Genomic DNA, 21,990 nt, shown 5'->3' with positions numbered 1-21,990 from the left:
CTCTTGTCTATGTGTATGGCAGAAATACTAGGAAAAAGACTTGGATTTTGTTTCTTTCAGTTCTGAGACCAGATACAGGAATCAACCTTTTCAAGCTCAGTTTTTCATTTTGAAATAGTCATAATAGTCATTGCATCTATGCAGTATTCAAATAATTTTGATTGGCTTTGCTTGCAATTAAAGTGTATATATTACCATTTTATATTGAAGTAGAATTTACTGTTATGTGTAAAATGTTTCAGATCCAGTATAATGTAATTGTGGAAAGAAGCAAGTGAGACAGTCTTTTATTTTATTTTATTTTTTAATTACAGTTTACATTCAATATTATTTTGTATTAGTTTCAGGTATACAATGGTTAGACAATCATGTACTTTATAAAGTGTTCCCCCCAGTATTTCAAGTACCCACCTGGCACTGTATGTAGTTATTACAATATTATTGACTGTATTCCCTAAGCTGTATTTTACATCCATGTGACTATTTTGTAACTATCAATTTGTAGTTCAACCTTTTATAACCAACCTTCAATCCCCCTCCTGTCTGGCAAGAGAGACTTTCAGTTTCTCTTTTTTTGCCATCTTTTTTAGCGGTATACACTACCTTTTTGTAAAGTATGCTTGGATACTTTTCATAGTGACTGTGGTGGTAATTTTATTTTTTCTTTTTTTGTTTTATTTAGTTAAAAACTGTAATGCAATGATTTAGCTTCATTTTAATATCAAGTAAAATATTTTTATGTTAAAATGCTTTATTATAGTTTAGTTATGTTTTTTAAAAATTATTTGTAGGGAATGCCAGTGGAATTTTTGGTGTTACATGATGTTGATTTAGTAATATCTCATGTAGAAAATAATATGGACATTGAGGAAACAGCAGACGATGAAGATGATGACATGGAAGGTCCAGATATGGGTAATATGTTTTGTGATGCTCACCCCACCCATTCCTGCCCAGCATCCATTAGGTCTGTGAAATTTCAATGAATTAACTTTCTTATTGAATGAATTCACATTCAAGACTATGAAGAAACTTGAAGAAATTTTTGAGTTACATTTTGTCAAGTTGATTAGGTGAAAAGATGTATCTTGCCTCCAAGATATCCCTCCCGAATTTTTATCCACCACATGTGGATGTGGGACCAGCCCCTTCCACGTCTCTGCCCCTCCTACCAGTCTGGACAGATGTGGCTTCTTTAATTCCGTAGTTGTGAGACTTCCATTCAACTCAATTTCTGATGGTTTTGAGTGATGGTTATTTTATATATTTAGTTGTAATTTTGATGTGGTTGTGCGAGGTGAGCCATGTTTACCTGTGCTGCCATCTTGACCAGAAGTCCTCAAATTTTTCTCACCTAAGTTTTATTTTCTTTTAGTATTCAGCTAGTGTCAATTCTTCTAGTAAGATTTAATTGTTTCTCTAATGAAGTTAGGTGCTTCTTCATTGTTACCATGCAATCTATAGAAACTTTCAACACAATATTTATGAATTCAAAATGTGTTTTTTACCATATACATGGATGGATGGACGGGTAAGTGGATGGATGGATCATTTGGTTGGTCAGTCAGTCTGTCTGTCTAAATTAATGATATATTTTTACATATTCAGAAATCACCGTAACTTGATACACTCAGAATAAAATTCAAAATTTTTGGCTCATATGGTCTCTTACGATCTAGCCACTGCTAGCCTAGAATTTTCTCATACCATTTATCCCTTCAAATTACCTTGTTTTAATCAATTTTGCCTGCCTTTTATACCTAGTATGTGCTAAGTTATTTTATGTCTCCGAGCCTTTGCATATGCATATGTTACTCTTTTTGCCTCAGACATTCTTTTCTTGATTCTCTACCTGGAAGATTGTGGATCTCCTAATCTAACTCTCCCTGTTACAATCTTTTATTGTATCTTTTTCCTTTCTTAAATGATCACAATTTATAATTATATATATTTATTTAGCAATATCATTTAACCAGGTTGTTTATTGTCTGACCTTTTTGTAGATAAATGCTCCATCTTGTCATAGACTCAATCTGTTTTGTTTACTATTTTCCCTAGTGTCTATCACAGTGCTTGTCACATGGTGGAAGTTAAATAAACACAACCTTTTTGGATTATAAATTAATATTTTTTTAGAAACAAAATATAATGTATTATTTCTAGACAAGTTTAAATAAATGCTTCTACACTTGACTAAAACTTCAGTTTCTGAGTCAGGAAGCATCTCAGAGTCATTTAGGATAGGAAGCCAGGGAACTATAAAGTTTTCTAAACATCATGCATTTTTAACTAATAAAATAGTGTGAATTCAGAAGTTTTTTAATAAAGTATCAAATTTCCATACCTGTAAAAAGAGCTTAAATATTTTAATTGTACATTTGTATATGCATTAATTTCTTCTCAAATGTTTTAGGAATTCAAGATGATGAAGTGGCAGAAAGTGTTTCCAGAGACAGGAAGAAACAGTTACCTTTGGAACTCATATTGGAACTAACAGAAGAGACATTTAATGCAACCGTAATGGCTTCTGACAGCATAGTGCTTTTCTATGCTGGTTGTGAGTATGGATCTTTAGGGAGACTATATTACATATTAGGAAACTTAAAGTAGGCAAATTTTATTTTTGCATTCTGCATATTGCACATTGTAAGATGTCACAGCTTTCTTATGTCCCAGGTAGACTGCACATAATGGAACATTTACTTCTAGCTGATTCTGGGGTTGTAAAACTGATTATATGTATCTGACTTGCAAATCGAAGGCTAATGATTAAATTAGATGTTCAATTTATTAATTTAGAAAAATTATTGTAATTCAAGCTAATGATTTTAATATATTAACAGTTCTTATAGGTTTATAGGAAGTGTATTGTTTTTATTGTCAAATAATAGCCATTCAACTATATTCCTGGCAGTATATGAATGCAGAAAATGAGTTGCATTTAGAACCCTCTTAAATGTTTGAAACAATAAATAGCAATTTTGGGAACCCCCATAAATCTGTATGTTTCTTATGTATAACTACGGGTGCTTTGGAGATGTGCATGTTGTAATATGTGTTGAATTTCTTTTTAATGCAGGGCAAGCAGTATCCATGGCATTTCTGCATTCCTACACTGATTTGGCAGTTAAATTGAAAGGTATCGTGCTGTGGTATGCCTGCTCATTTTCCTGATTCTGAGCTGTAGCTGTTTGTAAAACTGTCAGGCTAAAGATGAAGAAAACTATAGGAACTACTATAAAGGACACATGGACAAAACCAAGGGGGAGGGTGGAGAGGGGGGAGGGAGGTGGGTTCAGCTGGGGTGGGGTGGAGGGATGGGGAGAAAAGGCACACAACTGTAATTGAATAACAATAAATAAAAAAAAAAAGAAAAAAAAAGAAAAAAAAAAGATGAAGAAAACTGCAAAACTTTCAGGTTATTATGTTTTTGTCTCCAAGGTTAGGTTAATTAGCCATGATCTTTAAAAATGCTTAGCAGCATTCATTTTGATTGTCTTCATGGAACTGTCTTTAGTAGAAAGTACAGAGCCCGTGTATTGAGCACTTGCTGCCACATAGTTAATCCATAACCTTTTTAGCTGAATTCAGTCATTCAGCAAGCATTTATAGAGTGCCTATCCTGTGCCAGTTACTATTAAATATTATTAAATAAGTACTAAATGTTATTAAATATACATTTGACAGATAAGACCCAGTCTTACAGTCTCATCAAAGACGTAGGATCTCAGTGTTCTTGAAGCTATAGAGTTGGTTCCTCATGGATCTTTTTATTTTAACTATTCTATGAAACCTGACCCAGTGGTAGGAAAATAAGAATCCAAGGAATGGACTTGGACTCAAAATGCCTATGCCACCATCCCAGGAAAGATACAGGAAGGCCTGTTTTAGAGAGAGAGAGACAAAGGGGGAGACATAGAGGGAGAGTGGGTTAGGATAATATTTTGTCATCATTTTAATGTATCATGCTTCATATCTGTAATATGATTTTTTTTCCTGTTGCTTTTCTTTAAATAGAAACTATTGTAGTTAAATAGGCTTATTCTTGGCGACTATAGGAATGTGTCCACTACTTAGTTTTGGTGGGCACTAGTTTACAGGCGATTTCATTATTTAGTAAGTTCATCTGTGGGTAGGTAATACACCTTATACTGAGCTTACTGTACTTAGTGTGCTATCTTACATTGCAGAATATCTGATTTTTAATAATTGTTGAATAAATGAATAACCAAATATAGTAGAGCTTCATAAGTCTTGTTTTATTTAGTGGAAAATGTGTACTGGTGCACCATTTATTTATACATTGGGAACTTTTGTGAACTCAAGAAATTGATTCCAGAAAGTCAACCCTAAATATAACATGTTCTGTAGTAATGAAAACATCAGGGATTTTCGAAATCATTTTTGAAGCATTTCTCTAATATTTTCCTTATCACATTTGATTCAACTTTTGATTATTTCATTACCCAAGTGAAGAGGTGATTAAGTCTTTAGATATTGTGATTCCTAATCTTTTTTTTTTTAAAAGCAAATCCCATTATTCTCTTTCAGTTTATCCTTGATTTAAGTTTCTTTTTTTTAGGTTCTTTAGCCTTATTGGAAAATTATTAGAAGAAAGGAAAAGAAGGGTGATGAGATATAAACCATAGTAAAATAGTAATTGGATAATGTCCTGAAGAATAGAATTATCTCCCCAGACTATTTGGTTAGTTGCAAAAAGACAATGGAAAAAGATTCCCTTACCTTCTTCTCTATTAATGACCAACTAAAGAGATTATCTGACCTTTCAATGCAAGGACTCTGAGTTGTCTGTGTTAGTAGAATAAAAAAACATATTATCAACCCAGAACTGATTTCCTTTTTCATTTAGTTCATTCTTAATGAATAACAATTACTTTAGTAATTTGGTATCAGATAAATGGACTTTTGGAAGTTTAGGGGGCTAATGTAGAAATGTATTATTGTGTTTCCTAATCTTTTTTTTTTTAAAAGCAAATCCCATTATTCTCTTTCAGTTTATCCTTGATTTAAGTTTCTTTTTTTTAGGTTCTTTAGCCTTATTGGAAAATTATTAGAAGAAAGGAAAAGAAGGGTGATGAGATATAAACCATAGTAAAATAGTAATTGGATACTGTCCAGAATTATCTCCCCAGACTATTTGTATAGATAGCTATAGTGCTTTGAGTCTGTGTTGAAGCCAAAACTGTTACTTTGTAAATTAGGAAAATACTGCACTACTTTGGGCATTTAGTCCTGTAACGTTTCACATTGACTTGGGGAAAAGTCACTTCATTTCTTAATCCAAGACAGTGAAAATTATTTTATACTTAGTCACAAGGTGGCAGCAAATGTCAAGTTTTTATGCTATCATAGCATCTGTAGCTAAGAGAAACTTTTTCTTTCCCTTTAAATTAAGAAGCCTATTTGAAATTACTGCATTGATAAAATGTATGGGATATAAAACTCCAGGCATATTAGGATATTAGACTACTCTAATTGAAACATAATTAAATATTGAAACCATTTTATAGGAAAGAAAAAATTTTAATTGCTTAATATAGGTAGCCTTATAATGTTTAATGATATGTATCAGTATTTTTTCTTCAGTTTTAAAGATAACACCAAAGTTTTCAACTTGGACTGCAGGGACAATAACATTTTTAGCCATGGTGGACCCGTTGAGGATGCGTACTGAAGGAAAAGAACTGCATTTGTAGCAGCACTACATTCCGTGCTAGAGCGACAATGTATAATATGGTACCCTATGTTAACAACCATCGCCAGATATTTACTGACTAAATAATTAAAATAAAGGATAAGAGAACTTTATAGAGAAGTCACTTAGCAGATATAATTTTAGTAGGAATAAGGGTTTATCTTTGTATGCTCATACAATATTCAGGTATTAATATATTTTAGTGTAAAATCTAAAATTTGTTCATGAAGAAATATTAGGGTACAGTCCAGAAATTTTTAGTGTTTACATGCTATGTAACCAACATTGTAGTAGGCAAAGGAATATAGTGGTGAATATGACATTACACCATGCCTGTATTATCAAACAGATTGTTAACATTAAATCTAGTGATAAGTTACCGCATCTTTGTTGTATAATTTAGAATCATTTAAAATATGAAAGGATATTTTTACTATTAAAAACTTTTGGTGATAAAAATATCAAAATATTGCATTCATAGTTTTAATTACATGGTTAAGTTTTATCCTGAATTGATATATTGTACAAAGAGTCCTTCTTTGATCTAATATAATTTTAAAGTTTTCTTTTATTAGAATTTATTCCTTCCTTTCACAGCTGAGTTGTGTGGTGCTTATTTTATTTGGTTTTTGATCTCTTTCTACCTAATGATATACATATTTTGGAGAACTTTACATATATTATTAGGGAATAAGTGGGAATTTCTCTTTGGGTTTCTACTGTGTGTTTTCTTAGGCTGAAAAGAAATTATAGTGTTTAGACAGGATGGATCCCTGAAGCCCTGGATGAGTTCCATGTGTGTCAGTTATTCACACCTGTATTTAAGGTGTTCCATGTGCAAGGACTGCTCTAGACACTGGAAAATCAGTGACGAGTGAAATAGACACAGTCCGTATTCTCAGGAAGCTCTCTTGGTAGAAACAGACTTTAATCAGATAACCACACAAATGAGTGTATCGTTGCATAATGAGGTAAAGAAAGAAGCACGTTTCTGTAGGAGCATAGGAACCTGATGTAGATCAGTGTGTCCAAGAAGGCTTTCTTGAAGTAGTCACACATGCAGAGACATGAAGGGATGAGAAAGGCCGACCTCTATGAAGGTTGGTGGGGTGGGCTATTAACAAAACGGATTTGACTTTTGAAAAGATACTGTTAGTTTCAGTGTAGACATGCTGAATTCAGGGAGATTAATTATAAGCCTATTGTTATCCAGTAGAGATAATGACTAGAATAGTGGTAGTAGAGAGGAATGGACAGAAAAAACAGATATTTAAAATGCAGGTGGTGAAATTGACAGGATAGCACACTGATTTGATTAGACATGGGGAAGTTAGGAAGGAGAGGCATGAAAGATGATATTTTGCTTCCTGAGTTGTACAAGAATGGCAGTGTTCACCAATATATTCAGCAAGGAAACCATATTTAGTTTTAGACCTACTGAGTTTGAGGATGTTTCCTTTCAAATGGAAATAAATATGTCAGCAAGAATACATGGGTCTGGAGCTTTCAGGAGGAGCATGGGCCAAAGATAAAAATTTAAGATTCATTAGATAGGCGATGATTTTTGAGATTGTCTAAGACGAGAGTGTAAAGCAAGTAGAGAAAGCAGCAGACACTGAGCCTTGAGGAATCCCACCTCTACTGGCATAAGAACCTGCCAAAGGAACACAAAGGAGCAGCAGGAGAGGTGAGGGGAAAGCCAGTAGGGGAAAGTGTTGCAAAAATCAAGCGAAGAGAGTGCTCCACAGCACTGTTTCGTGCTGCTGAGAGGTTAAAAAAAAAGAATGGGATATAAAAATACTGAGAATTCTCAACTGAGTTTTCTACATTAATATTTATAAAATGTATGTTTTCCTTCTACTTAGGTGCATGTACTATGCTGCTTACTAGAATAAACTGTGCAGATTGGCCTGATATATGTAATAAGCAAAATGTGACTGAATTTCCTGTTGTAAAGATGTACAAGAAAGGTGAAAACCCAGTATCTTATGGTGGTATGTTAGGAACTGAAGAGCTCCTAAAGTTTATCCAGCTGTAAGTATTCAGCTTCACCCTAAGGTTTTAAACATTTATGTCTATAAGACTTCTAATGACCATATATTGTTGACACACTTCGAATGGGTTAAGGTGAATACTAGAATTGAGATCTCAGGATGAGCTGTGGTAGAGCTCATCCATATTCCATCACTTTGGGGGAGATAGGAATGTTGTTTAATGAGGGTGACTATTTTTACTTTTTTAGTATAGTATTTGTCTTTATTTTGTTGGAAGTTTATCTTGAGGCATATGGTCTTTTCTAAGTTCAGTATTTTTATTATTTTACAAGCTGAAAAGTATTTTAAAAAATTAATTTTCAATATAATTATATATTCATCTAGCAACAGGATTTCATATCCAGTGAACATAACATCTGTCCAAGAAGCAGAAGAATATTTAAGTGGGGAGTTATATAAAGACCTGATCCTCTATTCTAGTGTGTCAGTACTGGGACTATTTAGTCCAACCATGACCACAGGTAAGTAGAATTGAGATTTTAAATTATACAATGCATAGTTAAAAACTCATTTACTAGTTTTTTAAAAAGAATTACTGTCTTTTTAAATGACAGAGAACTCAAATTATAGAAGATTTTGAGAACACAGAAATTTGAATAAATATAAATCTATAATCTAATTAGAGTTGTTAGATTTTAATGTAATTTCTTCCCTCTTTTTCTGTATGCCTATGTATTGCATATTTACATATGTTTTAATGAGATTGGACTAGTATATATATCCAAGTTAGATTCTTGCTGTTTTTGTTTAAAATTACATGGGTGCATTTTTTCATGTAAGTAATATTCTTCAGAAACAACATGGCTATATAATATTTGGTTAGCTGAATATACCATAATGTATTTATCTACTAACAATAATATTTGTTTTCTTTTTGCTATATGTAAACAATATTTTTATTTATGAGTTTTTGTGAGGATTTTAGACCGTTTAATGGGTATAGATTCCCAGGAGGGGAATAAAACTTTGTCTTCTATAAATTGTGTGTGTTATTCATTTTTTAAAATGGGGTTTTATTGCTTCTCTAATGAATTACTATGAGTTTTTTACATATTAAGGATATTAAGCTTTTGTCATTTTTTTCAGTTATTTTTCCCCAGTTGTTTGCTTTTTGGCTTTGCTTAATAATTTTACTTGTAGCAATTTAAAATTGTTTTCAAATTTATTGATTTTGAGATTTCTTCCATTGCTCCTAGCTATAGAAATCCTCTATTCTCATTATCAGTTAATATTCACCTGTATTTTCTTCTTACTTTATATTTTCCTACTCTAATTTATTTTGTGTTTTTGCTTTGAATATTTTTTTAAAAACCATGATAAAATACTCATAAAGTTTATCATCTGAACCATTTTTAAGTGTATAGGTAGCTAGTGTTAAGTATGTTTACATTATAGTGCAACAAATCTCCAGAACTTTTTCCTCCTTCAAAGCTGAAACTATTCCTGTTAAATGAGTCAACATTTTCCCTAGCCCCTGGCAACTACCATTCTACTTTCTGTCTCTATGAATTTGACTACTCTAGGAACCTCATTTAAGTGGAATCATACAGTACAAGGGGGGACCCAAAAGAACTGGAATTATCTTCTGGAGGGCAAGCCCTTGTAGTATATAGGCTTCCCCTGCTAAGTGGGTGTTTTGGGAACCCATCTGTATCAGTGTACCAATTGACGTTGTTGTGAGAAGCTGCATTCAGCTTCAGTGAATTTTTTGTAGACTCTTTCCATGTGTTTGCCCATTTCATGATGGGTAATTTACAAGCATACCTGCTCACACCGCAATGAGTGTTCAACAGTTTTTGACCAAAAATGGCATGACCCCCATGCCCCACCCTCCCTATTCACCCAATTGCCCTAAGCGAGTTTTGATGAAAAAAATCCTCAAAGGGTAGTGGTTTTGCCAATGTGGAAGGGGTAAAACAAAAAACGAAAGAAGCATGAAAAGACATCAAAATCGGTGAACTCAAAAACTGTTTTGAGCAGTGAAAAAAAGTCTTGATAGGTGTATTGCATCAAGTGGAGAGTACTTTGATAGTGACTGAAGTTTAAACATGTAAGAATAAATACACAATTTTTTATAAATAAATTCTGGATTTTCTTGGGTCTCTCCTCATATTTACCTTTTCCGACTGACTGGCTTATTTTACTAAGTATAATGTCCTCAAAATTTATCTATGTAGTAGTATGTTGTCAGCATATCTGGTTGGCAGCATTTCCTTCCTTTCAAAGGCTGAAAAATATTCCGCTGTATGAATATAACACATTTTATTTATCCATTCATCTGTCAATAGACATTTGGTTGTTTCCACCTCTTGGTATTATGGACAATGCTGCTCTAAACATGGATGTACCAGTATCTCTTCAGGAGCCTGCTTTCAGTTCTTTTGGATATATATCCATAAGTAGAATTTCTGGAACATATTGTAATTCTATTTTTAATTCTTTGAGGAACTACCATACTGTTTTCCATTGTGGCTATACCATTTTACATTCTTACCAACAGTATAGAAGGATTCTAATTTCTCCACAAGCTCACCTGCACTTGTTATTTGAGGTGACTCATTGTGGTTTTGATACGCATTTCCCTAACTGTGTGATGATTAGTGATGTTGAGCATCTTTTCATGTGTGTGTTGGCCATTTGTATATCTTCTTTAGAGAAATGTCTGTTCAAGTCCTATGCCTAGTTTTTAATTGGGTGGTGGTTGTTGAGTTGGAGGAGTTCTTTATATATTGTTTATTATTCCCTTACCATATGATTTGCAGATATTTGTCTCCTATTTCATAGGTTGCCTTTCACTATGTTGATTGTGTTCTTTTGTTTTTTTTCCTCTTTTCCAAAAGTCTTTAACTATTTAGATCTTTTCATGCATGGTATGAGGTTAGGGTCCAACTTAATTTTTGTCTAAATAGTTAACAATTGTTCTTTTTTTCTGCTTTTTTTGATTCCACCATCCCTTTTTGTGATCCCACCATTACCATATTAAATCCACATCTATATGTATGTATATATCTCTGTCAAATGTTTTCTGTTTTGTTCACTTTACCTATTGGTACTTAATATTAGTTTTATAATACATGTTGAACTTAGTTTTAAAATATATGATTGGGTAAAGTCTTTCATTTATCTTTTTATATATATATTTTTGCCTGTGGACTCTTTCAGGTGAACTTTAGCTATTTACACATATTGTCTACATTTACTTGGATGCCTGTTTTATGCTTCATGGATATTTCTTTAGTTAGTTTTTATTTATTTTTCTATATGCTGTACGCTTCTTTGGTTTTATATTCCCCAAGGCTAAAGATGTTTTTTGAAAAAAACAGACAAAACCTATTGGAATCTATAAAATTAAAGACCATTTCAATGATTTTGAGTCCCTTTTATGGAAGATGAGGATGCTTTTAATTTCCTCTGTGGTCTTTTCTCTCTATCAGCTTCTATGCTCATATTATAGGCTCAGATTATCATTATTGATGAGTTTTTGTTTCTTTATATATCATTCTTTTTAGAAATGTTTTCCCCCAACATACTATTATGAAAATTTTCAAACATATAGCAAAGTTGAAAGAATTTTACAGTGCACTCCAATATACCTTGGTCATCTAGACTTTACCATTAGTATTTAACTATACTTGCTTTAACATACACCTTTTACCTATCCATCCTTCCATCCACCAATTAATTGATCTTATTTTTGATGCATTTTAAATTAATGTTTTTACATTCAGCTTTGATACAGTGCTTATATCAATTAATTAGAGTTTTACTTATAGCCTCATATTAGTGTTCTTTTAATACCCCAAATTCTCTATTCTTAGACTCTTACTCTTTATTCCATTCTTGCTTCATAGAAATGTGTCTTTCATTAATTTTATTTATTAAAAAAATATTTTTTATTCTCACCCGAGGACTTTTTTTTCATTGCTTTTGGTGGGGGGCAGTGCTTAGAAGGTAGGGGGAGAGAGAGAGAGAGAAAGAAACAGAAACATAGATGTGAGAGAGAAACATTGATTGGTTGCCTTCTTGTACATGCCCTAACAAGATCAAACCTGCAACCTGGGTATGTGCCCTGACCAGGAATCAAGCCCATGACCTTTCAGTCTATGGGATGAAGCTCCAACTGAGCCACACTGATTAGGGTTATTTATTTATTTATGTATGTATGTATTTATTTATTTATTGAGAGGGAGAGGGAGGGAGGGAAAGAGAAATAGAGAGAAACAGAAACATCAGTCTGTTGTTCCACTTATTTCTACACTCATTGGTTGATTCTTGTATATGTCCTCACTGGGGATCAAACTCGCAACCTTGGGGTATGGGGATGACACTCTTACCTACTGAGTCATTTGGCCAGGGCTTTTCAGTGACTTTTATTTATTTTATTTTATTTTATTTTTTTAATTTTAATTTTTTATTGTTTCAATTACTTTTAAAGAAAGGGTACACATAGGGAATTTTTACTGACTTTTAGTACTGCTTAGAGTGTTACTCTTGTCTTTGCATATGGAGGGCTTCTTGACTGGGCCATGAAATCCTTAGCCTTAGTGTTTTCCTCACATACATTTACCATTTATCTAGTGAATCTTCCCCCTTCTTCTTTCTCTTTCATTTAAAATGTATTTCAAATTCTGAATGAAATCTTTTAAGGATATTTGTATGGGAAGAGGATTCCCATGTTTAGCGTTATATTTGTGTATGATACTATTAATTCTCACTAAATTTTGCTTTGTGTATATGTCTGTCTAGTACTTACTTATTCCCCTCCAGTTTGTCTTCAAATTCTTTTAAATTAAAAGCCAAAAGAACTTGCTACAAAGAAATGTTAAGAATGTTAATGTGTGTGTTGTGCCTTACCATGTTGGAAGCAGAATCCCAGAGGGCATAGCTTTATAGTATGTGTTTCCTTTATGAAAAATTGTGAAGTGAATGAGTCTGTGTTTTACTCCTTTGTTTTTCCCTTTCTAATGTTTTTGCCCCCACTGTTGACTTTGTCTCCTGTCTACCTCAGGTGCTTGGTGCCCTGAAGTTCTCATTTATTATTTCCATTGGGCCTCCTTCCAAAAAGAGTTAGCCTTCAGATAATAAAAAGCACAAATACAATAAAATCATTAAAAGCATAAGTGTTAGGCAATAAAAGTGTAGGGAATAATTGTGTAGAACATCTAAGAAAACACTGCAGTTGATCATAAAACTTAACCCTCAACAATCTGGTAGCAACCAGAAACAGTAAGATGAAATTTGTGCCATTTACTCAAGTTAGGATGTTGACTCATCCATAGCGAAAACTTTTTCTTGATTGTAAGTGCTGAGAGGAATTTTTCAATTTACACACACACACACACACACACACACAAGATCACTATAAGGAACAGTGTACTTGATTGCATTTCTATACGAATGATGGTATAATTTACATGTAATTATATCTCAGAAAAAGTTATATATTAAGTTATATACAGGTATTTCTGGTGTGTCAGAATGATGTGATCTGGATGTGATGCTTTGTTGTTATTTCACTGGATTGATTATTTCCAGTCTTTTTAGTCAGGTATTCATTCCTCCTCTTCTTCTTCTTTTTAACTTATAAAAGTTAACTACTGACATTTTCTGAGCACTAATTTTGTATCAGATACTAATTTGTTGTTTATATGGATTCTAATGATTTGAAGACTAAAATAATGTGAATTCCATGGGGGCAAAATATCTCTCTTGCCAGGTCCTTCTACTGGAAAGTTGCTATTTTTTTCCTTTGTAAATAATAAATATCTTATGGGTTTATAATTTAAAACTCTGTAAATGTCCTACTTGTCATTATAATTTTGCACTTCAGTTTTAGGATTGAAAGAACTATTACTATGATGGTTCCCAAGTGGAAAATTTCTAACTCCATTATTCTTTTTACATTTATTCGCTGTAAGAGCTTTCCCTTCTCATTTATCAGTGTGGGCACCTGAGTTATTTTATTCAATGATTTATAATCAGTTACTATGACTAGTTTGCTTGAATTTGGTCAGTGGGAGCCCCTTCAGTCTGACTCATGCCTTTCTGGCATGTCTCCGTCGTGTTTTGAATATGTTCTTTTGGCACAAGACGTTCCCAGCCCCATTCTGGAATCAGCCATTTCTCCAAGGAATCTAGGTTCCTGTTAGAGGAACATTGAATTTAGAAAGCGAGATCTAGCGGTTAGGAGTGCTTTTACTTACTGGAGTGTTCTTCTCAACTCTAGCTGACAGAGTTAAAAATATGTGTGTGTGTGTGTGTGTGTGTGTGTATAAGTATAACTTCAGTAAAGTGTAATAGTGGAAAACAGTATTGCTAAGTTATTTATTTTATACAATTAATATGTGTTTACAGTTAAACAAGTAAATATTGTAGGTTACCACAATATTACATCTCAAATATATTTATAGTAGTTAAAATGTTTTATTTAGATAATTGATTACTTCCTTATATTTGGAGTTGCCATATACTCTGACATATATGCAGTTTTCATCAAGGAGGAGAATATGCCTGGTTTTAAACATTCAGAGGAAAATTTACACTCTGACTTGTGGAAATGGATGTATATCTGAGGTCTGTAGTCTTAATTGCTTCAATCAAACAAGAAACTTAAGATTTATGAAGGGATGAATTCATGAAGAACCTTTCAAGAAACATATTCATGAGCAGAGAGGCTTCCGTATGTAGAAATTACATGGGAACATTAGTATAATTTCCCAGTGTTACTTTTCAAAAAAGAAAAGAAGAAACTGAAACAGTTCCATTATATCATTGCTTTAGGTAATGATCAATTACTGACCAGAATTCATTCTTGTTTTCTCTTAGAATGAAAGTGTAGTCACTCAGTCCTTTCTAATTGCTTGGTTTTCTTATGAAGCTTTTCTACTTGGTGTAGCACAGGCTAAAGAAAATATTTTAATGGACTATTAGTTCCTTGTTAAAATTGTGATTATAAATGAGCTCTCAATACTGCCTACTGGCTGACTGCTGCTCTAGTAACTTTGCTTTCCTACAAGACAGCGTTTCTAAATCTTGTGCATCCTTTTTTTAAAGAAAATAATCTTGTGGTTACCTGATGTTAACAGTGTTGATGCTTACATCCCGAATATAGTGTTGTATGCTAAGGTACAGATCTTTTGAGTTCAGCATACCCAACTTGCTAGGTGCTTTATAACTCAAATCTTTCATCGTTGTTTTGTATTTGAACTACTCTGAACCAAATGATAGCAGCAAGCTAAGCTATCATTTGGCCTCCTTTCGGAAAGAATATGCCACTTATATAAGTCCACCTCTGCTTTTTTCTCATTAGTTAACAACTTTTTAATTCAGACTTGCTTCTTGGTTATCAGATACTCATTAACATGATCCAGAATAAGCTATTGTTTATGAAAAAGTATTTAGAAATCTGTAGACATAATAGCTTTAATTTTGAATATCTGTAGCCTAACAAATAAGAAAAAACAAATTAATCAAGGTTCAAAAATAACAAAGATTACAGAAAAATACAGGAAATAAAAAAAAGACACAGATCCCCCCTAATTGCAGAACCCTAACGCAGATTCTGTTAAGAGGACTATAGTTTCCAGTCTTCCATTATTGTCTATGCAAATAGGTTCTTTTAGATTGTGTGAGTATAATGTGTACATCATTTCGCAATTTGCTTCTCTTTTGAGGCTACATATAGAATAGCTGTCTCCATTTACTCTGCCTTAGGAATATATTGAAAAAAGAAAAAAATGTTTATTCAGTAAATCTGTATAATTAGAATGCTATAAATCTTATAAATTTAGAGTACATTTGTTTAGAGAACCATACTTGCATTGCATCAATTTACATTTCTGTAATCAAATGTCATAAAAACAGTAGAGATTTATTTTAGAACTACTAAGTTATATAAGGTCTGTACTCAAATATTTATCTTTATAATGAATAACAAATCACTGTCATTTATAAATCTGTTCATCAGTTAAATAGCACACATAATTTTAAAGGTTTCATTTTTTGTCTTGTCTGTATTTTTATTAGCAAAAGAACATTTCACTGAAGCAGGAAAATTGCTTAAAGGATATGTTATCACTGGAATTTATTCCGAAGAGGATGTTTCGATACTGTAAGTTTATTGGTGTTCTAATCTTAGGGAGGAAGAAGCTTGCAAGATTATACATTGCTTGTCTGTACACAGTTGATGAAGAAGATAGGGCAGCAACACAACAGTTTTAATTTCCTTCTAGGAAGATATGGCAACTACCACCTGGCTATTTAGAATTTTTAGATATTATTTTACTTCAGGCTAGCTCCCCCAAAGGGGCAGCCTTGGATTCATATTATTTCATCTTCCTATAAAATACTATTTGTGTTACCTGTAATTTTGATTCTTTGGAGTTGTCATTTTTTTTAGGGGGCAGGATTTTACTTCTTGGGTGTCTGGGTTTTGATTTACCACCAAGATGTTTATAAAAATCAGAGTTTTTCCAGATTTCTCTCACAGTTTAATTGATGCAACTATACCTGATAGTTCTACCTAATTTTAAATATTACTGTTAACATACTTCAATAGTGACTTTTTAAAGCCACTTAAGTTGCTCTATTTGTAGAATTTGGGGCTCCTGTGAACTACCAAATGTATCAGCTGCTGCAGAATGAAGGACTGGACTGAAAATTTGGGGTTTATCACATTCTGCATAATGGCTCATTTTCAGGTGCAAGTGAAGTTGTTAAGCCCAGTGGTTTGTCTTTATTAACTTCTGACTATAATATTTCTAATTGTGATTTCTGAGCTTAAATTTTTTTATGCTGAACACTGGTGACATATGCTCTTGATGATCAAGCTCCCGTTCTATCCATGAAATCAGTAATTTTTTAAAAGTACTGAACACCAGATCTTTAGGTAATATGAGACCTGTTCACCTGACACATATACGGTCACCCACTGTCTTCTGTGCTTTCTTTGTGCATTTAACTATGGTCCAGAAAGCAAGACTGGTCATTTTCAGGCAGTGTTTGTATAACCCACTGGCCAGCTAAAAGGGTTTTGCAGGTGATCTGAAGACAGGCCTCTCTACCAATGCTTATATTGTTATAATGTCTGTACTTTGTTCTAACATGAATTAAGTTTTTACATTATATGAATGTGACTATGTCACTGGTAATTTCACACAAAGTATTTTTTCCTGTTTAAGTTAGTGATTTTTCTTTTAGGTTTAGTTAGCAAAAGTAGTGTCAGGAGGGAGCAGGTTTGAGCTCTGTTTCAGTGGAGAAAGCACAGACTGTATCTGGAGTCCCTCAGTTTGAATTCTCTCTTGGCTATTTATCATTCTCTGAGTCCTGGTTTCCTCTTCTGTAAGATGGAGGTGATAGTGGCTGCTTTTTAGGGCTGTTCTGAGGGTTAAATGAAAATATAACTAAAACCACTTGGCATAGTGGTTTTTATGCAGATAGTAGGTCTGTAATAAATGCCCATCTCCTTGCTCAGCATATGGTGAATAGATCAGAAAGCTGAGAACTACTCAGTGTGTTCCTAATTCTATTTAGACATTTTCTTGGTGAGTAAGTTTTCTAGAAAAAAAAATCTGGGTAGATTATTATCTGTTTCTTTCTTTTAGTTTAGGTCGTCAAGGCTACAGAAGATAGATTTGTCTGTAAATTGAGTTCATCTTTTCCTTGATAATGTAGGGCTTCCCATTTGCTGCCTTCCATGTGGCCTCTTGGCCTCATTGTTTACATTTTTGATGACTTGCTACAATTTAGTTGAAATTTTTAAATATATATTTCTCCATAGGTCAAATAAATATACTGCAAATGTTCCAGCCCTGCTGCTTGCCCGGCACAAAGAAGGCCAAGTAGAGAGCATTCCATTAACTGACACCCATGCACAAGAAATGGTTCGAATAATAACAAATGCACTACTGGAAACATTTGTGAGTATATTTTATAACAAGGATGTTATTTGAAATAAGGGTATCTAGGTCGGTTAAAGGTAGTTTATTTTAATCTGTGACTTTCCAGCTTTTGTTGGCATAGGGCACAGTATTTGTGAGCTGAAGATTCATTGGGTTGCTCTGCTTTATTATTTAGTCATTATGCATAAAGCTTCTCTAGTCTACTGCCAAAAGTTTACATGTCTCTGGATTATTTTTATTGCTGAGACTGGTGTGGCTGATGGCCAGCTGAGGTACTTAACCTAGGTTAAAACTTGGTATAAAGCACATGGAGTCAGTCTGCTCAGCTTCAGATCCTTGCTTGATTCCTTACCAGCAGTATGTTGACTTCCTGCTATCTCAGTTCTCACGTGTGTAACATGTAGGTGATAGCACTGCAGAGTGTTATTGTAAAGAATAAATGAGATTCGTGTTCAGTGTTTGGCCCCTGGTAAACATGCAACAAATGTTTTTATTATTTATTCAGTTTTAGATCAAATACTGATTTATGAAAAAAGTCCTTTTTCGATGCTTTGTGTAATAGTGGATTCAGGGGCGCAAGATGTAATCTGCGCTTCTTGATTTCACTTGTTTTTTATTTATATTAAATGTAACTAGATTATTAAAAGTTTATGCTTTTCTCCAATTATAAATTAACATAAGGCACACTTTTATCAGATATAAATGCTGAACAAATACCTTGTTTTTAGTTGACACGATGATTAAATGACATTACATTTTAGGCTCAAATAAATGACTGTAGTTTTAATTATTAAATCTTTTTGTCACCTTAGTTCTGTTCCTCACTGCTCTCCTGCAATTAAAGATTATAGTTAATTAAATTATTAATATTTTCAGGATGTAGTTTTCTAAATTATTTACTAAAGTTACAGTTTTGTATTTAATAACATGTTACTAAATATTTCTTTAGCAAATACATCATATAATATTGTTGGGATTATTATAAGTCTTTAACTATTTTTTTCCAGGTAATATGGAAAACTATAAAGAAGAAAATTAGAATCAACCTCTTTAACCAAGTTTAAATTTGGGGCTATATTATCCCAAACTTTAAAAAATTCCATGTGTATATATATATGTGTTTGTCTTTTTTTATATTAAGGAATATTTTCATCAAGAAGTAAAGATAGGTATATTGTTTTGTTGGTTTTTTATTTCTATATTTTTAAAGATTTTATTTATTTATTTATTTATTTATTTTTAGAGAGAGGGGAAGGGAAGGAGAAAGAGAAGCAGAGAAAGATCAGTGTGTGAGTGATACATTAATTGGTTGTCTCTCACATGCCCCCAAATGGGGACCTGGCCCACAACCCAGATATGTGCCCTGACTGGAAATCAAACTGGTGACCTTTCACTTCACAGGCTGGCACTCAGTCCGCTGAGCCACATCAGCCAGGGCAGGCATATTGGTTTTTTTAATATCCTGCATAATATTGTGTTGTATTAAAAAACACAATTTATTTAATTAGTTTTCTGTTGAGGAATATTTAAGTTGTCTTTAGTTTGTTGTTTTACCCAGGGACCGTCCTTATAGATAATGTTTAGGTGTTTTCATGATTACATACTTACAGTGAATTCATAGAATTTGAATTGCTATTCCAAAGGATAGGCACATTTTTTAAGACCTCTGATACTTATTCCTGTTTTGCCCAACAGAAGATTCGTATCATTTTGCTCTTTTTGCCTAACTGATAGATAAAAATGAGTATCTTTTTTTTCTTTAAGATTATAATCATTAAGGCTGAGAAACTTAGGGCAAACTTAACTATCAAAATCTGTTTATAGTTTAGGCAAACATGATAAGCATTGTGGCAGTGTTTTAGTACAATGTTCTGGTTTGCAGTGTTCTACTAAATACTTGAAAAGCTATAATAAAAATTATTTTGCTTTTAGTTTATGACCTTTCCATAAATTGAAAATCCTTCAAGTGGTTATTAAATTTCCTAAAGCTTCTCTGCGTTGGAAGTTTGAGTCTGAAGCATGTAGTGACTGCAATAGCCAGCAAGAAGTAAGCTTATCTTCTGGCCTGCACTGAGGTACTAGAAAGACTCTGGTTCCTTCATCTGGATAGGAAAGAGTGGATGACCGGAGGGTAAATATTTTTTATATGGCCGCAAATTTGATTTTAGTGAACCTGATGAACATTAACCCAAGTAAATAATGCCCCAAAATGAAATACACGATAACTATATAAGCAGTGATATATCCCAGGCTGTCACACTTAGAACTAATAGTTAGGAAATATGTTTGGTACATTTCTCCAATACATTAAGTTCCTTTGATATGCTTTTAATATGAATAAGAATACCACAGACTTCCAGTCAAGGTGGAGGTGAAGGTAAACACAGCTCATCTCCTCACACAACCACAGCAAAAATTACAACTTAACTACAAAACAGATATCACCCAGAAACATCAGAAAATCAAGCTGTATGGAAGTCCGACAACCAAGGAATTAAAGAAGGCACATTCATCCAGATGAGTAGGAGGGGCAGAGATGTAGAATATGAGGTCCCACACCCATATGTGGTGGATAAAAATCAGGAGGGATACCTCAGGAACAAGGGATCCCAGCCCCACACCAGACCACCTAGCCCCGGGTTACAATGCCAGGAAGATAAGTCCCCATAATTTCTGGCAGTAAAAACCAAGGGTGTTGGGGTGGTGAGAGAAACTGTGGGACTCTCAGGCATCTCCTCCTAAAGGGCCTGCAATGGACTTGGGACTTACGCAGACTCACTCTCTCCAGGCTCCAGCACTGGGGTAGCAGTGGAAAGGGTGCCAGTGGCATATGGGGAGAAACTGAAGTGTCTGGCATTGGGGTGAATGCCAGGGAACAGATTCCTCACATACAAAACTGCAGAGGCCAGGCAATGACCATTGTCCATTTTCTGAGCTCTCCGACAAAGAGCCACAGAGTGGCAACACCATATCAGAGACTCCATCAACCTGCTCCACATGGGTGGCCCCACATAGGCGATTACTCAAGTCTCCACCCTATCCAACTTAATGGTGTGCTTTTTGCAATAGGCCACGCTACTGAGATAGGGAGTCAAAGCAGCCCTACCTAATATGTAGAAACAGACAAGGGGGGGCTATCAAAATGAGGAGACAAAGACATATGGCCCAAATGAAAGAACAGAACAAAACTCCAGAAAAAGAACTAAACAAAAAGGAGATAAGCTATCTATCAGATGCAGTGTTCAAAACACTGGTTATTAGGATGCTCAAGGAACTCGGTGGGTACTTAAACAGCATAAAAAAGATGTAGGCAGAAGTGAAGATTACACTAAATGAAATAAAAATTTACAGTACCAACAGTGGAGTACATAAAGTTGAGAGTCAAACCAATGATTCGGAATGTAAGAAAGAAAAAAAAAACATTTAATCAGAACAGCAAGAAGAAAAAAGAATCCAAAAAATTGAGGATAGGCTAAGGAGCCTCTGGGACAACTTCAAATGTACCAACATTTGAGTCATAGGGGTGAGAAAAGTGGAAGAAAAAGAATAATAATTTGAAAACTTATTTGAAAAAATAAAGAAAACTTTCCTAATTCAGTGAAGGAAAAAGACATACAAGTCCAGGAAGCACAGAGAGAGACCCAAACAACATGGATGCAAAGAGCCACCCTAAGACACATCATAATTAAAATGCCAAAGGTTAGAGATAAAGAGAAAATGTTAAAAGCAGCATGGGAAAAGCTGCTAGTTACATACAGGGGAGTTCCCATAAGACTGTCAGCTGATTTCTCAAAAGAAACTTTGCTGGCAAGAAATATTCAAAGTCATGAAAAGCAGGGATCTACAGCTAAGATTGCTCTACCCAGCAAAGTTATCATTTAGAATTTAAGGGCAGATAAAGTGCTTCTCAGACAAGGTAAAGCTAAAGGAGTTCATCATCACCAAGCCATTTTTATATGAAATGTTAAAGGGACTTATTTAAGAAAAAGAAGATCAAAACTATGAACATTACAATGGCAGTAAATTCACAACTATCAACAATTGAATCTAAAAAAACTAAGCGAACAACCAGAACAGAAACAGAATCATAGATATGGAGACCATTTGGAGGATTATTACTTTGGAGGGGGAAAGAGGAGAATGGGGGAAAGGTGCAGGGATTAAGAAGTACAAATTAGGTGTACAACAGACAGGGATGTTGAGAACAGCATAGGAAATGGAATAGCCAGAGAACTTATATGCAAGACCCATGGACATGAACTAAGGAGGCGATTGCCGGAGGGAATGGGGAGTGCCCGGTGGAGAGGGACAAAGAGGGAAA

At 33.9% G+C, this 21,990-nt stretch overlaps 1 protein-coding gene across 4 annotated transcripts in view; it reads left to right on the top strand.

Annotated features, from left to right (window-relative positions):
* Positions 1 to 21,990, top strand: part of TXNDC16 (thioredoxin domain containing 16) — a 75,035-nt gene that overhangs the window by 39,373 nt on the left and 13,672 nt on the right. For all 4 annotated transcript variants that reach the window (XR_008427357.1, XM_045201527.2, XM_024567266.3 and 1 more), the window contains 7 exons: positions 792 to 915; positions 2,414 to 2,557; positions 3,080 to 3,139; positions 7,582 to 7,750; positions 8,095 to 8,231; positions 15,796 to 15,880; positions 17,549 to 17,687. Coding sequence is in view for 3 of the 4 variants with exons in the window: in XM_045201527.2 (XP_045057462.2) it covers positions 792 to 915; positions 2,414 to 2,557; positions 3,080 to 3,139; positions 7,582 to 7,750; positions 8,095 to 8,231; positions 15,796 to 15,880; positions 17,549 to 17,687 (858 nt within the window). In the remaining variant the exon portion in view is untranslated. The remainder of the gene's footprint in view (positions 1 to 791; positions 916 to 2,413; positions 2,558 to 3,079; positions 3,140 to 7,581; positions 7,751 to 8,094; positions 8,232 to 15,795; positions 15,881 to 17,548; positions 17,688 to 21,990) is intronic.

Source organism: Desmodus rotundus, chromosome 7 (genome assembly GCF_022682495.2).
Source record: "Desmodus rotundus isolate HL8 chromosome 7, HLdesRot8A.1, whole genome shotgun sequence".
Classification (NCBI taxonomy): domain Eukaryota; kingdom Metazoa; phylum Chordata; class Mammalia; order Chiroptera; family Phyllostomidae; genus Desmodus; species Desmodus rotundus.
The sequence above is the reverse complement of the archived record's forward strand: the minus strand, read 5'-3'. Positions and strand labels throughout refer to the sequence as shown.